At 52.0% G+C, this 22,131-nt stretch overlaps 1 protein-coding gene across 2 annotated transcripts; it reads right to left on the bottom strand.

Moving 5' to 3' along the window:
• Window positions 1-1,078: 1,078 nt before the first annotated feature.
• Window positions 1,079-21,776, bottom strand: ubxn1 (UBX domain protein 1). 2 transcript variants are annotated; one of them, XM_078427907.1, is made up of 10 exons: window positions 21,648-21,776; window positions 18,302-18,388; window positions 16,608-16,661; window positions 14,833-14,948; window positions 14,067-14,133; window positions 12,179-12,370; window positions 10,205-10,256; window positions 8,594-8,704; window positions 3,351-3,531; window positions 1,079-1,350 (listed from the first exon to the last, which is right to left on the bottom strand). In XM_078427907.1, exons 2-10 carry the CDS (start codon window positions 18,358-18,360, stop codon window positions 1,310-1,312), a joined length of 873 nt encoding a protein of 290 aa, XP_078284033.1. In that variant the 5' UTR covers window positions 18,361-18,388; window positions 21,648-21,776; the 3' UTR covers window positions 1,079-1,309. The 2 variants fall into 2 exon arrangements, with proteins under 2 accessions (XP_078284033.1, XP_078284034.1); XM_078427908.1 differs by having other exon boundaries at window positions 21,489-21,752.
• Between the last annotated feature and the right edge of the window lie 355 nt (window positions 21,777-22,131).

Raw genomic sequence — 22,131 nt, forward strand, 5'->3', positions numbered from 1 at the left:
ATCCAAGTAAAAATTAATTCACGGTGACTTTCTGAAAATGAGTTGGTACGAACATCTATCACAGCAATGGCAACCTGAGCTGAGTTGTAAATCCAGCATCCTTGAGTTTAGAGATACAGCGCAGAAACAAGCCCTTCGGCTCCATACCGACCAGCGATCCCTGCAGACTCACACTATCCTGCACACCATGGACAATTTCACATAGAAACCAAGCCAATTAAACTACAAACCCGTACGTCTTTGGAGTTTAGGAGGAAACCGAAGATCTCGGGGAAAACCCACGCGGGTCACGGGGAGAACGTACAAACTCCGTACAGTCGGCACCTGTGGTTGGTATTTATTCACAAAATGCTGGAGTAACTCAGCAGGTCAGGCAACATCTGAGGAGAGAAGGAATGGGTGACCCTTCTTCAGACTGAAGAGAGCGAGAGCTAGATAGAGCTCTTAAGGATAGCGGAGTCAGGGGGTATGGGGAGAAGGCAGGAACGGGGTACTGATTGAGAATGATCAGCCATGATCACATTGAATGGCGGTGCTGGCTCGAAGGGCCGAATGGTCTCCTCCTGCACCTGTTGCCTATTGTCTAAATGACTCCAAAATGCCACTATCGTATTTGCCACCACCCCTGGCAAAGTGTTTTTTTAGTCACTCACTGCCCTCTGGGTAAAAAAAAAACTTGCCCCGCGCATCTACTTTAAACTTTGACCCTCTCATCTTAACGCCAGGCCCTCCAATATGCCCTCCCCTGACGTCAGTCTGAAGAAGGGTCTCGACCCGAAACGTCACCCAGACCTTCTCACCAGAGATGCTGCCTGACCCGCTGAGTTACTCCAGCGTTTTGAGTCCACCTTCGATTTAAACCAGCACCTGTTTTTTTCCCTACACTTTTCAATTCGTCTCAGCACCAACCTTCGTTAAACTCAGAAACTGTGCAGTTCCATCCGGTGACACTTGCCCGATTGTCCAATGGTGCCTGGAACTGTGATAGAGGGCTCGTCACAAGACACCCGCCGGCGGTAATCTTGCCCAAGCGGCACACCACTCGAACGGGAGTCACGCATTGAATGAGACGGCTAGGTTATTTAAAAATGTTTTACACTTTTTATTTTGCTTTTTTGCTTTTTATCTCGAGACAAACAAGTCTTTAGTTAAAGGTGGCAGGGCGTGCACGAATAAAGCCCTGGAGATGGCAGGTGTGCACAATCGTAGGCACTGTGTAAGTTCAGGCAAGTGACTCTGGCTCCACGCTCCCCGGCATTCTTTGGCGGCGCCAATTGAGTGCGGTGGTGAAGGAGGCTCCCAGCTGGATTCACTTCTTGCAGACAATCAGGACCGCGGAAGGTACCAGACCTGGAAGAGTTTCGTTCAGTTTAGTTTATTGCCACTTGTACAGTGAAAAGCTTTTTGTCGCGTGCTGACCAGTCAGCGTGAAAACATAACAAGAGGAGTTGAGTATCGGAGCAAAGAGGTCCTTCTGCAGTTGTACAGGGCCCTAGTGAGACCGCACCTGAGTACTGTGTGCAGTTTTGGTCTCCAAATTTGAGGAAGGATATTCTTGCTATTGAGGGCGTGCAGCGTAGGTTTAGTAGGTTAATTCCTGGAATGGCGGGACTGTCATATGTTGAAAGACTGGAGCGGCTAGGCTTGTATACACTGGAATTTAGAAGGATGAGAGGGGATCTTATCGAAACGTATAAGATTATTAAGGGGTTGGACACGTCAGAGGCAGGAAACATGTTCCCAATGTTGGGGGGAGTCCAGAACCAGGGGCCACACAGTTTAAGAATAAGGGGTAGGCCATTTAGAACAGAAATGAGGAAAAACATTTTCAGTCAGAGAGTTGTGAATCTGTGGAATTCTCTGCCTCAGAGGGCAGTGGAGGCCAATTCTCTGAATGCATTCAAGAGAGAGCTAGATAGAGCTCTTAAGGATAGCGGAGTCAGGGGGTATGGGGGGAAGGCAGGAACGGGGTACTGATTGAGAATGATCAGCCATGATCACATTGAATGGCGGTGCTGGCTCGAAAGGCCGAATGGCCTACTCCTGCACCAATTGTCTATTGTCTATAAAAGAGAACGCATGATTACTATCGAGCCATTTACAGAGTGTACAGATACAACGTGTGCCCCATATCCGAGGAAGGGTGTGCTGCTAGCTCTGGAGAGGGTCCAGAGCAAAGATACTAGAGGAGCAAGATGAACCACTCCGTCAAAATCGCCTATACTGAAGTGCAGTACGCAAAGGAGCGTAACGTCCGCCATTTTAGTAAGCAAAACCCACCATTGGCGAAGCCTCTCGCAGTGTAATCAGTGTTTTGGGGGAAGGGTGTGTGTGATACCATTAAAATGCAGGTATTTATTCACGAAATGCTGGAGTAACTCAGCGGGTCAGGCAGCATCTCGGGAGAGAAGGAATGGGTGACATTTCGGGTCGAGACACTTCTGCAGGTATTTATTCACAAAATGCTGGAGTAACTCAGCAGGTCAGGCAGCATCTCGGGAGAGTAGGAATGGGCGACGTTTCGGGTCGAGACCCTTCTTCAGACTGATTAACTCAGCTGCCTGACCTGCTGAGTTACTCCAGCATTTTGTGAATAAATACCTTCGATTTGTACCAGCATCTGCAGTTATTTTCTCCCATTTAAATGCAGAATATATCTCATCTATCAATTCACAGATTTTTGTTATTTTTCTTTTTAAATGTTTCTGCAAGTTTCTGCCGTCTAAAATGGCGGCCGTGACCTACTACGGTTTTTGGGGTCGAGTGGTCTATCTTGCTCCTCTAGTATCTTTGGTCCAGAGGAGAATGATCCCAGGAACGAGTGGGTTAGCGTATGATGAGCGTTTGTCGGCACTGGGCCTGTACTCGCTGGAGTTTAGAAGGACGAGGGGGAGCCTCACTGAGGTCAGAGATAGAGTGGATGTGTCTCGACCCCGAAACGTCACCCATTCCTTCTCTCCAGAGACGCTGCCAGTCCCGCTTAGTTACTCCGGCATTCTATGTCCATCTTTGGATGTTGGGAGGATGTTTCCACTGGTGGGAGAGTCCAGGACCAGAGGGCACAGCCTCAGAATTAAAGGGCGCTCTTTTAGAAAGGAGGTGAGGAGGAACTTCTTTAGTCAGAGGGTAGTTAATCCGTGGAACTCATGGCCACAGAGGGCTGTGGAGGCCAAGTCAGTGGATATTTTTTTAAGGTAGAGATAGACAGGTTCTTGATTAGAACGGGTGTCAAGGGTTTACGGGGAGAATAGGATTAGGTGGCAGAGATCCTAGAACTTGTGAACTTTACTGAACGGTAAATAATTCACCATACGTCTGTAGATGTGATAATAAAGCAGGATCGCCATTACCCAACTCCTGAAGGGGCTTCTCCATGTCCTCTTCGCAGAAGACTTTGCGCGGGAAGGATGTCATGAGGTTGAAGTTGTCGGTGTCTTCCTGCTGCTGCAGCTGCACGTACAGCCTGACGGCAGCCAGCTGCTCCCTGCTCTTGAAGGACTGAGTCAACTGCGTCCCGTCCAACAACCGGATCTGTCGGAGGGAGGAGGGGGGAAGTGGAAGAGGGGGGGAGGGAGAGAGAGACAAGGGGGAGGGAGACAAGGGGGAGGGAGGGAGACAAGGGGGAGGGAGGTAGGGAGAGGGAGGGAAAGATGGAGAGAGGGAGGGAAGGTGGGAGAGGGAGAGGTAGAGAGAGGGGAAGGGAGAGGGAGGGAGGCAGGGAGAGAGGGAGGGAGAAATGGGGGAGGGAGGGAGATGCGGAGGGAGGGTGGGAGGGAGAGAGGGATGGGGAGGGAGGGAGATGGGGTGGGAGGGAGAGAGAGAGGAGAGAAGATCAGTGAAAAGCAGGCAGCTCACAGCCCACACTCCTCCCCGCCCATGCCTGAGAGTGCAATCTCCCACCACCATCCCCAGGAACCCAAGTAGATATCCCTTTGCCCCTTGATTACTTTGGGTGTCAGGGGTTATGGGGAGAAGGCCGGAGAATGGGGTTGAGAGGGATACACACACACGTATTTGTTTAGTTTAGAGATAAAGTGTGGAAACGCCCTAGGCCCCATGAGTCCGCACCGACCAGCGATCCCCGCACCGACCAGCGTTACCAGCGACACTATCCTGCACACACTAGGGACAATTTACACTTATATCAAGCCAATTATCCGACAATAGACGCAGGAGTAGGTCATTCGGCCCGTCGAGCCAGCACCGCCATTCAATGTGATCATGGCTGATCATTCTCAATCAGTACCCCGTTCCTGCCTTCTCCCCATACCCCCTGACTCCGCTATCCTGAAGAGCTCTATCTAGCTCTCTCTTGAATGCATTCAGAGAATTGGCCTCCACTGCCTTCTGAGGCAGAGAGTTCCAGCCATGATTGAATGGCGGAGTGGACTCGAGGGGCTGAACGGCCTTATTCTGCTCCAAGAACTTACGACTGACCTCCGGTGTTGTCTGTGTGGAGTTTGCAAGTCCTCCCGTGTTTCTAAGGTGGATTATCCCGCCACTGTAAATTGGGCTGAGTGGGACAGAGAAGAGCCAATGGGCGACACGGTTGGGCAGCGGTAGAGTTGCTGCCTCACAGCGCCAGAGACCCGAGTTCCATCCTGACTACTGGTGCTGTCTCTACGGAGATTGTACGTTCTCCCCGTGACCTGTGTAGGGTTTTCTCAGGGAAGCTCCGGTTTCCTCCCACACTCCAAAGACCGTACAGGTTTGTGGGTTAATTGTCTTGTTATAAATGTAAATTGTCCCCAGTGTGTGTGTAGGAGAGTGTGGTTAGGAGATCGCGGGTCGGCGCGGACTCGGTGGGCCGAAGGGCCTGTTTCCAGAACCAGGGGCCACACACAGTTTAAGAATAAGGGGTCGGCCATTTACAACTGAGATGAGGAAAAACTTTTTCAGTCAGAGAGTTGTGAATCTGTGGAATTCTCTGCCTCAGAAGGCAGTGGAGGCCAATTCTCTGGATACATTCATGAGAGAGCTGGATAGAGCTCTTAAGGATAGCGGAGTCAGGGGGTATGGGGAGAAGGCAGGAATGGGGTACTGATTGAGAATGATCAGACATGATCACATTGAATGGGAGGGACACGGGAGAATTAATGAGCTCAAGGGATGTTTGGCTGCTTTGTTTTTCTTGGAAGAGCGTGGGCTTAGAAACAAAACTGCAAGCAAGCACCAGAAAGCAGGGTGGGTACAAAGGGCCGAATGGCCTCCTCCTGCACCTATTGTCTATTGTCTATTTCCGCGCTGTATCTCTAAACTGAACTTTGTGCTGCTGAGTCTTCAGTTTAGTTTCTTGTCACGTGCACTGAGGTACAGCCGAAGGCTTTTGTCGCGTGCCATCCAGTCAGCAGAAAGACGGTGCACGATCGCAATCGAGCCCCAATCAAAACACGCATGTCAATCTTGTCTTTGCAAACAACAAGGCGTCAAAGCTCACAAAGGCTGACGGGAGCAGCGGGTGAACAGGGTGAGCCGGGCACCGTTCTGGTCTGGTGCCAGTCGCTTTCTTCACCCTGTTGTTTTTGTCCCCTCCCTGCTTTCTGGTGCTTGCTTGCAGTTTTGTTTCTAAGCCCACGCTCTTCCAAGGCAAACAAAGCAGCTAGACATCCCTTGAGCTCATTAATTCTCCCGTGTCCCTCCCGATGCATTCACCAGCCTCTGCATAGGCTGTCTCTGTGTGTGTGTGTGTGTGTGTGTGTTTTGTCGGGCAGGTTTGCGTGCGATGCCCAAAATAGGGGCGGGAAGAAAAGGCAATGGCCGCAAATATCTGACCATTCACTGACGTGAAGGTTTGTGTGTAAACCTTGCACACGACCATGACAGACACCCGGGATGTCCCCACTGCTTTCAACACCCAAGGGGCCCACCGGCAGCTGCGAGATCAACAACTTCGCAGCAGACACAAGGAACCGCAGGTGCTGGAGTAACTCAGCGGGTCAGGCAGCATCTGTGGAGAAGGAATGGGCGACGTTTCTGGCCAAGACCCTTCTTCAGACTGATCTACGCAGATGCTGGAGTCTTGAGTAGAGCACAAAGTTTGCTGGAATAGCTCATCAGGGCAGGCGGCATCTCTGGAGAAACGGGATACGTGACATTTCTTTGAAGAAGGTTTCCAATAGACAATAGGTGCAGGAGGAGGCCATTCGGCCCTTCGAGCCAACACCGCCATTCAATGTGATCATGGCTGATCATTCTCAATCAGTACCCCGTTCCTGCCTTCTCCCCATACCTGCTATCCTTAACAACTCTATCTAGCTCTCTTGAATGCATTCAGAGAATTGGCCTCCACTGCCTTCTGAGGCAGAGAATTCCACAGATTCACAACTCTCTGACTGAAAAAAGTTTTTCCTCATCTCAGTTCTAAATGGCCGACCCCTTATTCTTAAACTGTGGCCCCTGGTTCTGGACTCCCCCAACATTGGGAACATGTTTCCTGCCTCTAACGTATCCAACCCCTTAATAATCTTATACGTTTCGATAAGATCTCCTCTCATCCTTCTAAATTCCCACCTGAAACGTCGCCTGTCCGTGTTCTCCTGACCTGCTGAGTAACTCCAGCACTTTGTCTCGCTTTGTTGTTGTAAACCAGCATCTGCAGTTCCTTTGTTTCTCCACCTATCACTTGCCAGGCTTTGTCCTGCCCATCCTCTCTTCCAGCTTTCTTCACCCCCCCCCCCACCTACATTTGGTCTGAAGAAGAGCCCCCATTCTGAAATGTCACCTATCCATGCTCTTCAGAGACGCCGAGTTACTCCAGCACTTTAGAAAGGAGACGAGGAGGAATTTGTTTAGCCAGACGGTGGTGAAGTTGAGGAATTCATTGCCACAAATGGTGGTGGAGGCCAAGACATTGAGTATGTTTAAGGCAGAGACTGATAGGTTCTTGATTGGGAAGGTTGTGTAAGGTTACGGGGAGAAGGCTGGAGAATGGGGTTGAGAGGGGAAATAGATCGTCGGAGATGGAATGAATAGAGTAGACTTGTGGCTAAAGGGATCAGGGGGTATGGAGAGAAGGCAGGTACAGGTTACTGAACTGGATGATCAGCCATGATCATATTGAATGGCGGTGCAGGCTCGAAGGGCCGAATGGCCTACTCCTGCACCTATTTTCTATGTTTCTATGACTCGATGGGCCGAATGGCCTAATTCGGCTCCGATGCCTTATAGTTATGATGTTTCTTATCGAAACGTATAAGATTATTAAGGGGTTGGACACGTTAGAGGCAGGAAACATGTTCCCAATGTTGGGGGAGTCCAGAACAAGGGGCCACAGTTTAAGAATAAGGGGTAGGCCATTTAGAATGGAGAAGAGGAAAAACCTTTTCAGTCAGAGAGTTGTGAATCTGTGGAATTCTCTGCCTCAGAAGGCAGTGGAAGCCAATTCTCTGAATGCATTCAAGAGAGAACTAGATAGAGCTCTTAAGGATAGCGGAGTCAGGGGGTATGGGGAGAGGGCAGGAACAGGGTACTGATTGAGAATGATCAGCCATGATCACATTGAATGGCGGTGCTGGCTCGTAGGGCCGAATGGCCTCCTCCTGCACCTATTGTCTATGGGTGTGGGAGATACTGGATGGGGCCAGTCATCTGAGAGAGAGAGAGAGAGAGAGAATGTACGAACCTGGCTCACAAAGTGAAACCAGAACTCTCTGAAATGTTTAGCAATCTTTGCATCTTTAAATATAATCCTTATGTTTCATTTGGCTGGCCTTTGCAACGACCCTGCTGAGCTCTGTTCCACTCCGCCCTGGCTTTGTTCTCCGAAGTGAAACTGCTACTGGGTTTCAGTTTCAGTTTTGGCCCGTGCTGGGAGCCGAGGTTTGTCTGCCTTTAGTCTCCAAGCCTTTCGACCCCACAGGCACTGGCCGTCCCCAGTGGCTGAGCCTCCGTGCCCTGGAGCTGTGGGAGGGCGCGGCCTGTGCCGAGCACCGCACCTCCTGCCCCCCAGCATCGGGTTTGCAGTCAGTCCACACATTCCACTCTCTCACCCGCTGCATTAATGGTACAATCATCTGCCTGTGAAAATAGCCATCTTCAAAATGGAAGGTGGGACAAAATGGAAGGTGGGATTGGAGCAAGGAGTGATAACAGCGTGGAAACAGGCCCCTCGGCCCAACTTGCCCACACCGGCCAACATGTCCCATCTACACTGGGCCCGCTTGCCCGCGTTTGGTCCATATCCCTCCAAGCCTGTCCTATCCAAGTACCTGTTGAACTGCTCCTTATTCTCAGCTAACTTATCCCACGGGAGGGATGATCAACAGTTTTCGACTTGAGATACTGCGCAGAAACAGGCCCTTCGGCCCACCGAGTCCACGCCGACCAGCGATCACCCCGTACACGAACACTATCCTACGCACACTAGGGACAATTTACAATTTTAACTGAAGCCAATTAACTAACAAACCCGCACGCCTTTGGAGTGTGGGAGGAAAGCGGGGAAAACCCATACAGTCACGGGGAGAACGTACAAACTCCGTACAGACAGCGCCCAGGTCTCTGGCACTGCGAGGTAGCGGAGTTACCCGCTGCGCCGCCTGAGCCCACGGGGGGGGCAGCCGGAGGGCTCCCGGTGGTAAAGCACTCAACTCACCTGTAGCCTGCATTCATCGTACTCCCTCTTGGCCGACACTGCTTGGCTGGACTGAGGGAGGACTGGCGTTGGCTGTGGTGGGGACACTGTGGCAACGGGGCCGCCGCCAAACTGGAGCGGGAGGTGGGAAGAAAAGGGGAAACCGTTTAGAGATACAGCACGGAAACGGGCCCCGAGGCCCACAGCTTCATTTAGAAATACAGCACGGAAACATGCCCTGCGGCCCACCGAGTCAGGGCCCTAGTGAGACCGCACCTGGAGTACTGTGTGCAGTTGTACAGGGCCCTAGTGAGACCGCACCTGGAGTACTGTGTGCAGTTGTACAGGGCCCTGGTGAGACCGCACCTGGAGTACTGTGTGCAGTTGTACAGGGCCCTGGTGAGACCGCACCTGGAGTACTGTGTGCAGTTGTACAGGGCCCTGGTGAGACCGCACCTGGAGTACTGTGTGCAGTTGTACAGGGCCCTGGTGAGACCGCACCTGGAGTACTGTGTGCAGTTAGTTGTACAGGGCCCTGGTGAGACCGCACCTGGAGTACTGTGTGCAGTTGTACAGGGCCCTAGTGAGACCGCACCTGGAGTACTGTGTGCAGTTTTGGTCTCCAAATTTGAGGAAGGATATTCTTGCTATTGAGGGCGTGCAGCGTAGGTTAATTCCCGGAATGCCGGGACTGTCATATGTTGAAAGACTGGAGCGACTAGGTTTGTATACACTGGAATTTAGAAGGATGAGAGGGGATCTTATCGAAACGTATAAGATTATTAAGGGGTTGGACACGTTAGAGGCAGGAAACATGTTCCCAATGTTGGGGGAGTCCAGAATAAGGGGCCACTTGTTGGGGGAGTCCAGAATAAGAATAAGGGGTCGGCCATTTTGAACGGAGATGAGGAAAAACTTTTTCAGTCAGAGAGTTGTGAATCTGTGGAATTCTCTGCCTCAGAAGGCAGTGGAGCCCAATTCTCTGTATGCATTCAAGAGAGAGCTAGATAGAGCTCTTAAGGATAGCGGAGTCAGGGGGTATGGGGAGAAGGCAGGAACGGAGTACTGATTGAGAATGATCAGCCATGATCACATTGAACGGCGGTGCTGGCTCGAAGGGCCGAATGGCCTCCTCCTGCACCTATTGTCTATTGTCTTTGGGACGTGGGGAAACCGGAGCAAATCCACGCGGTCACGGGGAGAACCCGTGCTAACCCCGCATGCAGGCAGCAGCCGCGGTCAGGATGGAACCCGGGTCTTTCCTGCATTGTCAAGAGTCAGGGTTTGGGTGAGGGCGGGGGGGGGGGGTGGAGGGTCGTGTTTGGAATTTGGCACGTAGTTCTTGTAACCAAGGAGGCAACAACTCTCCCCCCCCCTCCCCCCGCCCTCACCCAGCCAAGGAAAGTACATCCATCGAAGGAAGACACAAAATGCCGGAGTAACTCAGCGGGTCAGGCAGCATCTCGGGAGAGAAGGAATGGGTGACGTTTCGGCTCGAGACCCCTTGGGTTTCCTTCTCTCTCGAGATGCTGCCTGACCCGCTGAGTTACTCCGGCATTTTGTGTCTTCCTTCGATTTTAACCAGCGTCTGCAGTATCTTTCCTACACATCCATTGGACAGCCTCTACTCACCTTCAGTGCTCTCTCCGCCTTGTCTCGCTCGATCTTTTCTCGAACTCTCTGCCTGAAATAGGGGTAGAAAGATGGAGTCAATGGCGGCAGGGTCAAAAGGAGGGGGGGGGTGGGGGGGGCAGAGGTTTCACGTCAGAGTGCATCTCCAGCCCGTCACAAATCCTCACTCGGCTGAGCCCGGTGGCTCAGCACTTCAACTCCCCCTCCCATTCCCAGTCCGACCTTTCTGTCCTGGGCCTCCTCCGTTGTCAGAGTGAGGCCCAGCGCAAATTGGAGGAACAGCACTTCGTATTTCGCTTGGGCAGCTCACACCCCAGCGGTATGAACATTGACTTCTCCAACTTCAGATAGTCCCCGCTTTCCCTCTCTCTCCATCCCCTCCCCCTTCCCAGTTCTCCCACTGGTCTTCCTGTCTCCGACTACATTCTATCTTTGTCCCGCCCCCCTCCCCTGACATCGGTCTGAAGAAGGGTCTCGACCCGAAACGTCACCCATTCCTTCTCTCCAGAGATGCTGCCCGTCACGCTGAGTTAGTCCAGCTTATTGTGTCTGCCCTCAGTCATAAGACAGATAGGGAGAACGCACGGAGTCTTTTAACCCAGAGTAGGGGAATCAAGAATCAGAGGATACAGGTTTAAGGTGGGTTTCATAGAAGGAGACAGCGTGGAAACAGGCCCAACGGCCCAACTTGCCCACCCAACCAACGTGCCCCATCTATGCTAGTTCCACCTGCCTGCGTTTGGTCCATATCCCTCTAAATCTATCTTACCCATGTGCCTGCCCAAATGGGTTCTTGATTCATCTGGTTCTTGACATGGAAAAGATTTAATGGGTATCCGAGTCAACTTTTTCTACACAAGGGTGGTGGTTGTATGAAGCAAGCTGCCAGAGGAGGTAGTTGAGGCAGGGAGTATGACCAGATTTAAAAGGCACTTGGACAGGTAAATGCACAGTCTTTTACCCAAAGTACGGGAATTAAGAACCAGTCTTAGAAAAAAAGGTCTCTGAATGGGGCCAGATGTAGCTCTCTACATCATAGAGCCAGCACCACCGGCATGTGATCATGGCCGATCATCCACAATCAGTAACCCGTGCCTGCCTTCTCCCCATATCCCTTGATTCCGCTAGCCCCTAGAGCTCTATCTAATTCTCTTTTAAATCCATCCAGAGAATCGGCCTCCACTGCCCTCTGCGGCAGATAATTAATTCCACAAATTCACAACTCTCTGGGTGAAAAAGTTTCTTCTCACCTCAGTTTTAAATGGCCTCCCCTTTATTCTTAAACTGTGTGTGGCCCCTGGTTCTGGACTCCCCCAACGTTGGGAACATTTTTCCCCGCATCTAGCCCGTAAGGGCAGTAACACCAGCCCGTTCTTTTAGGAAGGAGATGAGGAGGAATTTCTTTAGTCAGAGGGCGGTGAATCTGTGGGATTCTTTGCCACAGTCGGCAGTGGAGACCAAGTCAGTGGATATTTTTACGGCAGAGATAGACAGATTGTTGATCAGTGCGGGTGTCAGGGTTTATGGGGAGAAGGCAGGAGAATGGGGTTAGGAGGGAGAGATAGATAGATCAGCCACGATTGAATGGCGGAGTGGACTTGATGGTCACAGTTTAAGGATAAGGGGGGAGTCTTTTAGGACCGAGATGAGAACGTTTTTTTTTCACACAGAGAGTGGTGAATCTGTGGAACTCTCTGCCACAGAAGGTAGTTGAGGCCAGTTCATTGGCTATATTTAAGAGAGAGTTAGATGTGGCCCTTGTGGCTAAAGGGATCAGGGGGTATGGAGAGAAGGCAGGTACGGGATACTGAGTTGGATGATCAGCCATGATCATATTGAATGGCGGTGCATACAGGCTCGAAGGGCCGAATGGCCTACTCATGCACCTATTTTCTATGTTTCCATGGGCCGAACGGCCTAATTCTGCTCCTCTCACACATGGACCCTCCCCCCAGCCCCCCGGGGTATGGTTACTTGGCCTGGATGTCCTCCAGCTTCTCCTTGCGCCTGTCCTCGGTGATCTTCTTCATCTCCTCCTCCTGCAGCTTCTGGCGGATCACCGAGAGCTCCTGGCCTTGCTTCCGCCGCTGCTTCTCGCGGTTCACCTCGTCCTGCTTCTCGCGATCCTCCCGTTCCAGCTGCCGCTGCTTCATCAGCTCCTCCAGCCTGCGGGAGGGAGGGAGGGGCGGGAAGGGGAGGGGAGGCAAGAGTCCAGACGTCAACACGGGACACGCACGAAGCGACACAACCTTTTGTTTAGTTTAGAGCAGTGGTGTCAAATCTGGCCGTAGGAATGGATGAGGTTTCACGTCAGAGTGCATCTCCAGCCTGTCACAAATCCTCACTCAGCTGAGCCCCGGTGTTTCAGCACTTCAACTCCACCTCCCATTCCCACTCTGACCTTTCTGTCCTGGGCCTCCTCCATTGTCAGAGTGAGGCCCAGCGCAAATTGGAGGAACAGCACCTCGTATTTCGCTTGGGCAGCTTACACCCCAGCGGTATGAACATTGACTTCTCTAACTTCAGATAGCCCCTTCTTTCTCTCTCTCTCCGTCCCCTCCCCATTCCCAGTTCTCCCACCAGTCTTCCTGTCTCCGACTACATCCTATCTTTGTCCCGCCCCCTCTCCTGACATCAGTCTGAAGAAGGGTCTCGACCCGAAACGTCGCCCATCCCTTCTCTCCAGAGATGCTGCCTGACCCGCTGAGTTACTCCGTGGGATTGTCACCTTTTCGCGGTGGGGAAGCTCGTGTGGTCCTGACACCCTGAGAGCGATGCTGCCTGGTCAGGTCAGGCAGCATCTCAATAGACAATAGGTGCAGGAGGAGGCCATTCAGCCCTTTGAGCCAGCACCGCCATTCAATGTGATCATGGCTGATCATTCTCAATCAGTACCCCGTTCCTGCCTTTTCCCCATATCCCCTGACTCCGCTATCCTTAAGAGCTCTATCCAGCTCTCTCTTGAATGCATTCAGAGAATTGGCCTCCACTGCCTTCTGAGGCAGAGAATTCCACAGATTCACAACTCTCTGACTGAAAAAGTTTTTCCTCATCTCAGTTCTAAATGGCCTACCCCTTATTCTTAAACTGTGGCCCCTGGTTCTGGACTCCCCCAACATAGGGAACATGTTTCCTGCCTCTAACGTGTCCAACCCCTTAATAATCTTATGCGTTTCGATAAGAAACACCACGTGGGGGGACGGTCGAGGGGGAGGTCCCGGACAAAGAGCGATCCGACCAAGATCTCAACGGAGGACGGCTGACTTTCAGTGGAGAGTCACAACGGCTGGGAAGGCGGGCGGATGAAGGCTGCAGCAGAAAAGGTTCCCCGGTCGCCTGGGACTCGGTGCCACTGGATCCTGACCCTGATCTGTCAAGGACCGTGTGGCGGCTGTCTGTGCGCCAGTCTCCCCGCGTTAAACAAAGTCACGCACGGGGCGTCCTCACCAATGGTGGGGCCTCAGAAAAGCCACCAGCATCCACAAAGACACCTCACACCCCTGCAACAGTTTGTTCGAACTTCTACCACCGGGCAGACGATACAAAGCCTTCTACGCCCGCACCTCCAGACTCAGGAACAGCTTCATCCCCAGGGCCATAGCTGCCATGAACCGGTCCTGCTGAGCCGGATGGTCACATCGCACAGTGAACCGGCACAGATCTACTTGCACTTTATTCTGTCTGAAAACTGTTACAATTTGTTTCGTTGGGTTGCTGTTGTTTAAATTAACTAAATTATTGCATCGTATGGGAGGCACATTCCCAATCTCGTTGTACCCCTGTACAATGACCATAAAGATATATTGTATTGTATTGTATTGTACTGGCTTCGAGTGACCACCCATGATGACAAAGCCCTCACCTCCTGAGCTGTTCCTTCTTCTCCTCCTCTGATAGCGATGCGTTCTGTTGGATTTGGTTGGAATTTTCTGTGGGAAAGAATCAGAATAGGTGAGTGGAACACTTGACGATGCAGCTGAGTGGGGGGGGGGGGGGGCTGGAGAAACCGATGGGCGTCTGAAGACACTGGGCCTGTCCTCGTTGGAGTTTCGAAGGACGAGGGGAGGGCCCTCATTGAAACTTAAGCGAATAGTGAAAGGCCTGGATAGAGTGGATGCACAGAGCTGCTGCCTTCCAGCGCTCACAGCACCGGAGACCCGGGTTCGATCCCGACTACGGGCGCCGTCTGTACGGAGTTTGCACGTTCTCCCCGTGACCTGCGCGGGTTTTCTCCGGGATCATTGGTTTCCTCCCGCGCTCCAAAGGCGTACAATTTTGTAGGTGAATTGGCTTGGTATAAATGTCGATTGTCCCGTGTGTGCGCATAGGACAGTGTTAATGTGCAGGGATCGCTGGTCAGTGCAGGCACGGTGGATCCCCGCTGGATCTCTGAACTGAACTAAGTTCCAGAGCCTGTCCGGATGATCCGTTTTGCCGGATCAAGGAAGGTCACGGCCTCCGAGAGCAGTTGAACGGAGTGCCTGGGCAGCCGCGCGCGCCGGGAGACGGCTATGGGGACGGACCTGTTTCCGCGCTAGAAACCAGACTGCAGGAACGAGGGGCAGAATGGCCACTTCTTTACCGTGGTGCTCGGGTAACCAAAACCTCGCCGACGCTTTCACACTTGCCTTGGAAGCTTAACTCTGCCTCCTCAGCCTCCGTTTTCTCCACCGTACCCAGGACGTCGCCTTGTGGAACGATGTAGGGTTCGTCTAGGTTAGGGTCATCCTCGTGCTCCATTAACCTGGGAAAGGGGGGGAGGGGAGAAGACGGGTATTAGGGTGGAAGCCAGCCGCCCATCGCCACGCCCGAGGACGATTCCCGATCCGACGCAAAACCAGAACCCCACGCTCCCAGCGGGCGGGGGGGCTGCCGGCTCTACTGCCGCGGACAGAGCTCGGAAAGCCCGCCCAGTAGGCCCGGATCCACCGCCGCGGTCACCAGCAAGACCGGGAGCCCACCGGAAGGCTAGTCAGTCGAGGGGACCGGGGACCCGCCTGAAGGCTCGCGTTCGGTGGGACCGGAAACAGGCCTGAGGGCCCAGCAATTGGCGTAACCGGGAGGGGCAAGGACCGGTAGAACGGAGAACTGGGGGTAATGCCTCGAGCGCCTTTCAGTGGGCCGCAGGAGGACACAAAGATGGCCGGGCGAGGAAAGGAGAGACGTCGGTTCACGGACTCAGGACTTTGGCAATGGCGCCTATAATGGCGGCGCCCGCTTGTGTAATAAATCCAAAAGGAATTTCACTGCGCAGTTGCATATGTGAGCAAAGATGTCCTTCTGCAGTTGTACAGGGCCCTAGTGAGACCGCACCTGGAGTACTGTGTGCAGTTTTGGTCTCCAAATTTGAGGAAGGACATTCTTGCTATTGAGCATAGGTTTACTAGGTTAATTCCCGGAATGGCGGGACTGTCGTATGTTGAAAGACTGGAGCGGCTAGGCTTGTATACACTGGAATTTAGAAGGATGAGAGGGGATCTTATCGAAACGTATAAGATTATTAAGGGGTTGGACACGTTAGAGGCAGGAAACATGTTCCTAATGTTGGGGGAGTCCAGAACCAGGGACCACACAGTTTAAGAATAAGGGGTCGGCCATTTTGAATGGAGATGAGGAAAAACTTTTTCAGTCAGAGTTGTGAATCTGTGGAATTCTCTGCCTCAGAAGGCAGTGGAGGCCAATTCTCTGAATGCATTCAAGAGAGAGCCAGATAGAGCTCTTCAGGATAGCGGAGTCAGGGTGTATGGGGAGAGGGCAGGAACGGGGTACTGATTGAGAATGATCAGCCATGATCACATTGAATGGCGGTGCTGGCTCGAAGGGCCAAATGGCCTCCTCCTGCACCTATTGTCTATTGTCTAGGAATGAGACAATGAGGAGATGAGGAAGATCTTTTTCAGTCAGAGGGTGGTGAATCTGCGGAGGCCAAGTCAATGGGCATTTTTAAGGTGGAGATTGATAGATTCTTGATTAGTACGGGTGTCAGGGGTTATGGGGAGATGGCAGGAGAATGGGGTTGAGGGGAGAGATAGATCAGCCGTGATTGAATGGCGGAGTAGACCTGATGGGACGAACGAGGGCTTATCCCTCTCCCCCGTCTCTGCGATGATGCGGACTGAAGTGCCTATCACGAGGTCAAAGCATCTCATGGGGGAGGGTGGAGAGAGGGGAGGGGGGAGAGGGGAGAGGGGGAGGGGAGGGAAGGAAAGGGTGCTGCACCAATGCTGGAGAGGTTTGGGCCCAACGGGTCCACTTGGTCTTGTAGACGCTAAATGCTGGAGTAACGCAGAGGGTCAGAGAGCACCTCTGGAGAAAAGACATAGGTGATGTTTCGGGTCGAGACCCTTCTGCAGACTTGAGGAACTCCTGCATGAGTGGCTGAGAGAGAACAACATTTCCATACCAGTCCATGGCTTTCTCAATTCCTTGATTCCCGGACAGTGCCAATGCTCTCTCCCTGGAAAAAAAACACAAAAACATAATTAAAACAAAGCTGAGGCACTGGTCACAGAGTGATACAGCGTGGAAACAGGACCAACGGCCCAACTTGTCCCAGCTGCACTAGTCCCACCTGCCTGCGTTTGGTCCAGATCCCTCCAAACCCGTCCTGTACCTGTCTAACTGTTTCTTAAAGGTTGGGATGGTCCCAGCCTCAACTACCTCGTCTGGCAGCTTGTTCCATACACCCATCACCCTTTGTGTGAAAATGTTACCCCTCAGATTCCTATTAAATCTTTTCCCCTTCACCTTAAATCTATGTCCTCTGGTCCTCGATTCACCTATTCTGGGCAAAAGACTCTGTGCGTCTACCCGATCTATTCGTCTCGTGATTTTATACACCTCTATAAGATCGCCCCTCATCCTCCTGGAACGTGGCAACTTCAACAGCCTGACCGCGGGAGAAGACGGCAGGGGAAGAGAAAAGACATTCTGGCCTTCCATCACAGTGAGGAGGGGACTGGAGGAGACTCTCTGTGATGGATGTTTCTTTTTTTTGTTTTGTGTTGGTCTGTGACTGTGTGTTATTGCTTATTTTTATTGCTCTTATTGTTGGACTGTGGGTAATGGAATTTCGTCCAAAAGACTTGTTTTTTTGGATGACAATAAAGGTTATTCTGATTCTGCGCTCCAAGGAAGAGTCCCAGCCTGCTCAACCTCTCGATATAGCTCTGACTAGGCTTGTATAGACTGGAATTTAGAAGTATAAGACAATAACTGCAGATGCTGGTACAAATCGAAGGTATTTATTCACAAAATGCTGGCATTTTAAGATTATTAAGGGGTTGGACACGTTAGAGGCAGGAAACATGTTCCCAATGTTGGGGGAGTCCAGAACCAGGGGCCACAGTTTAAGAATAAGGGGTAAGCCATTTAGAACGGAGATAAGGAAAAACTTTTTCAGTCAGAGAGTTGTGAATCTGTGGAATTCTCTGCCTCAGAAGGCAGTGGAGGCCAATTCTCTGGATGCATTCAAGAGAGAGCTAGATAGAGCTCTTAAGGATAGCGGAGTCAGGGGGTATGGGGAGAAGGCAGGAACGGGGTACTGATTGAGAATGATCAGCCATGATCACATTGAATGGCGGTGCTGGCTCGAAGGGTTGAATGGCCTCCTCCTGCACCTATTGTCTATTGTCTATTATGTAACTATGACACTCGGTAGATGTAGAAACGAGGAAATGCTGATGCCGGTCCACAAAAAGGACACAACGTGCTGGAGTAACTCAGCGGGTCAGGCAGCATCTCTGGAGAACATGGATAGGTGATGCTTTGGTCGGGACAATTCTTCAGACTTATTACAATGGGGGGGGTAGAGGGGGAAAGAGGTGGGGGCGGGACAAAACCTGCCAAGTGATGGCCGGAACTGTGGCACCTGAAGAAGGGTTCCGACCCGAAACGTCACCTACCCACGTTCTCCAGGGATGCTGCCTGACTCTCTGAGTTACCCCAGCACTTTGTCCCCATTCACCCAGTAGATGCACTGGGGAACCGGTAGGAGGGCGAACAATGGGAAAAGCCAACCAACGCAACAGAACGGACAGTCACCCGAACCGAAACGTGGCCTCCTGTGCGTGTTAAGGCAAGATTGGGAGCACTTACGCTCTGTTCTGGGAGAATCCCATCTCCATCATTGACTCCAACGCGGTCATCTCGGTCATCTCCTACAGTCTGGACCAAGAGGATAATCTGTGAGGGAAGAACAGAGCAAGTTAACCAGGATCAGAACCTTACAATGGTCCGGGAGTACAGAGAGCACACTCAACGTATGTGTAGGAAGGGACTGCAGATGCTGGTTTACACCGAAGATAGGACACAAAATGGTGTTGTGACTCAGCAGGTCAGGCATCTCTGGAGAGAAGGAATAGAAACATAGAAAATAGGTGCAGGAGTAGGCCATTCGGCCCTTCGAGCCTGCAACGCCATTCAATATGATCATGGCTGATCATCCAGCTCAGTAACCTGTACCTGCCTTCTCTCCATACCCCCTAATCCCTTTAGCCCCAAGGGCCACATCTAACTCCCTCTTAAATATAGCCAATGAACTGGCCTCAACTACCTTCTGTGGCAGAGAATTCCACAGACTCACCACTCTCTGTGTGAAGAAATGTCTTCTCATCTCAGTCCTAAAAGACTTCCCCCTTATCCTTAAGCTGTGACCCCTGGTTCTGGACTTCCCCAACATCGGGAACAATCTTCCCGCATCTAGCCTCTCCAACCCCTTAAGAATTTTATATGTTTTTATAAGATCCCCCCTCAGTCTTCTAAATTCCAGCGAGTATAAGCCTAGTCTATCCAGTCTTTCTTCATATGAAAGTCCTGCCATCCCAGGGATCAATCTGGTGAACCTTCTCTGTACTCCCTCTAAGGCTAGAATGTCTGTCCTCAGATTAGGAGACCAAAACTGTACACAATACTCCAGGTGCGGTCTCACCAAGGCCCTGTACAACTGCAGCAGAACCTCCCTGCTCCTATACTCAAATCCTCAAATGGGTGACGTTTCCGGTCGAGACCCTTCTTCAGACTGAGGCAGGGGAGAGGGAAACTAGTGATGCGGAAGGGTACAAGAGCATGTAGGAGGTGTGGAAAGGGCAGATCAAAGCAGACCGATGTTCAAAGAGTTGTACAATGGTTCATTGTTGGGTATGGGGAAGGTGACAACGAGGCATGCAAACAGCAAAATTAATCAAGAGGACAATGAAACTAGTCGGAGAACTCGGGTGGGGGAGGGATGGAGAGAGGGAAAGCAAGGGTTACTTGAAGTTAGAGACATCAAGAGTCATACCACTGGGGTGTAAGCTGCCCAAGCGAAATATGAGGTGCTGTTCCCCCAATTTGTGTTTGGCCTCACCCTGACATTGGAGGAGGCTTAGGACAGAAAGGTCAGTGTGGGAATGGGAGGGGGAATTAAAGTGTTTGGCAACCTGGAGATCAGGTAGGTTTAGGCGTGCTGAGCGGAGGTGTTCAGCGAAACGATCGCCCAGTCTGCACTTGGTCTCGCCGATGTACCAGAGTCCACACCTGGAATAACGGAATATGGCTGATAAGGTTGGAGGAGGTGCAAGTGAACCTAGTCACCTTAGTCGAAGGTAGACACAAAATGCTGGAGTAACTCAACGGGACAGGCAGCATCTCAGGAGAGAAGGAATGGGTGACGTTTCGGGTCGAGACCCTTCTTCAGACATCAGTGTGGACACGGGCAACGAGAGGGGACTCGAGAGACTGCAGATGATGGAATCTCACGCACAAAGCAATCTGATGGACAAACTCGGCACGTCAGGCAGCATCTGCAGAGGTGGTGAATCTATGGAATTCATTGACACAAATAGAAAAATACAGCACAAGAGCAAAATGAGTGAAAATCTCCGTTTTTTAAGATAAATTGATCATATGTTGGTCACGCTTATGAAGTGCAGAACTACTATCTACCTCTTTAGCGACCCTCAGTCTATCCTTATAAGAAAATAACTGCAGATGCTGGTACAAATCGAAGGTATTTATTCACAAAATGCTGGAGTAACTCAGCAGGTCAGGCGGCATCTCAGGAGAGAAGGAATGGGCGATTCCTTCTCTCCTGAGATGTTGCCTGACCTGCTGAGTTACTCCAGCATTTTGTGAATACCTCAGACTATCCTAGATCGGACTTTGCTGGCTTTACCTCGCACTAAACATTATTCCATTATCATGTATCTTTTCACTGTAAATGGCTCGATTGTGATTATGTGTTGTCTTTCTGCTGACTGGATAGCATGCAACAAAAGCTTTTCAATGTACACGTGACAATGAACTAAGCTGAAACAGTCTCTTGCCCAGAGTTGGGGAATCGAGAACTAGAGGACATGGGCTTAGGGGAAAAGATTTGATAGGAATCTGAGAGGCAACTTTTTCACACACATGGGGTGGTGGGTGAATGGAAATAGCTGCCGGAGGAGGTAGTTGAGGCTGGGACTATCCCAACATTTAAGAAACAGTTAAATAGGTACATGGAGAGGACGGGTTTGGAGGGACATGGGCCAAACGCGGGCAAGTGGGACTAGTGTAGATGGGGCATGTTGGTCTGTGTGGGCACGTTGGTCGGTGTGGGCACGTTGGCCGGTGTGGGAATGTTGGCCGGTGTGGGCACGTTGGTCGGTGTGGGCAAGTTGGCCGGTGTGGGCATGTTGGCCGGTGTGGGCATGTTGGTCGGTGTGGGCATGTTGGGCGGTGTGGGCACATTGGTCGGTGTGGGCACGTTGGTCCGTGTGGGCATGTTGGGCGGTGTGGGCACATTGGTCGGTGTGGGCACGTTGGTCCGTGTGGGCATGTTGGCCGGTGTGGGCATGTTGGTCGGTGTGGGCATGTTGGGCGGTGTGGGCACATTGGTCGGTGTGGGCACATTGGTCGGTGTGGGCACGTTGGTCCGTGTGGGCACGTTGGTCCGTGTGGGCACGTTGGTCCGTGTGGGCATGTTGGTCCGTGTGGGCATGATGGTCCGTATGGGCACGTTGGGCCGAATGGCCTGTTTCCACGCTGTGTGACTGCATATTCTGGCTTTAAAATCACAGATTGTATTGCTTATGGGATCTGCACAGCAACTTTCCCCCCCCAAAAAAACAACATTTTGATCAGAAACACACATTGGTTTCGCTTTCCCAATTTTAAACCATTAGATGTGGTGAGGTGTTTTTTTTGCAATTATAAAAATACAATTTTAGTTTGTTGCTTCTTGGATTATCACCAACTTTGGCCCAGCTTACGAGTGTGCTCCCTTTCCCCAACCATCACCACAAACCTAGCGGCTCGGGCCTACCTACACCGCTGGATCCGCGGTCTTTCCTACGCGCCGCGGCCGGCTGAAGGCGCGCTCTGGCCGGGGCGAGCGGTCAAATTGCAGTCGCTGTGTCCCGAGAGGGAGGCACGGAGGGAGCTGGCGGCAAGGCGAGGATTGCGGAGATGTTTGCGGGCTGACCTGGAGGTAGACGGGGACTTTGCTCGTTGGTTTCGCCGCTGCCGGCTTCTTCTTCCTCCTCCAGCATCAGCGGCGGCCGCCGCAGACAACGAGGAGGTGGAGCCGTCAATCACCCCGGGCGGGGGGCGGGGCATCGACTGCCAATCACGGATGGGGGCGGGCACTGGGGAAATGGGCGAGCGAGTGACATCCTCGCTGGGAGTGGGCGGGCCCTGGCTGTCAATCACTGGGAGTGGGCGGGGCCTCTGCTGCCAGTGACGAATGGGGGAGGGATGGATGACGTACGCATTGGGAGTAGGCGGGCTTAGACCCGTCAATCACAAGGTCCGGGGGCGGGGCATCGACTGCCAGTCACGGATGGGGGCGGGCACTGGGGAAATTAGTGACGTCGATCGCTGGGAGTGGGCGGGCCCTGACCGTCAATCACTGGGAATAGGCGGGGTGTATCTGAATCAATCGGTGGCACGGTGGCGCAGCGGTAGAG

Source organism: Rhinoraja longicauda, chromosome 34 (assembly GCF_053455715.1).
Source record: "Rhinoraja longicauda isolate Sanriku21f chromosome 34, sRhiLon1.1, whole genome shotgun sequence".
NCBI classification, from domain to species: domain Eukaryota; kingdom Metazoa; phylum Chordata; class Chondrichthyes; order Rajiformes; family Arhynchobatidae; genus Rhinoraja; species Rhinoraja longicauda.

Coding starts and splice junctions, on each gene's coding strand:
- ubxn1 (XM_078427907.1), bottom strand. CDS start 18,360: ATGACCGAGATGACCGCGTTGGAGTCAATGATGGAGATGGGATTCTCC. Junction 14,949..16,607: donor ATTGAGAAAGCCATGGACTG/GTATGGAAATGT, acceptor CCCCTTTCCCAG/GTTAATGGAGCACGAGGATG. Junction 10,257..12,178: donor CTGGAGGACATCCAGGCCAA/GTAACCATACCC, acceptor CCCCTATTTCAG/GCAGAGAGTTCGAGAAAAGA.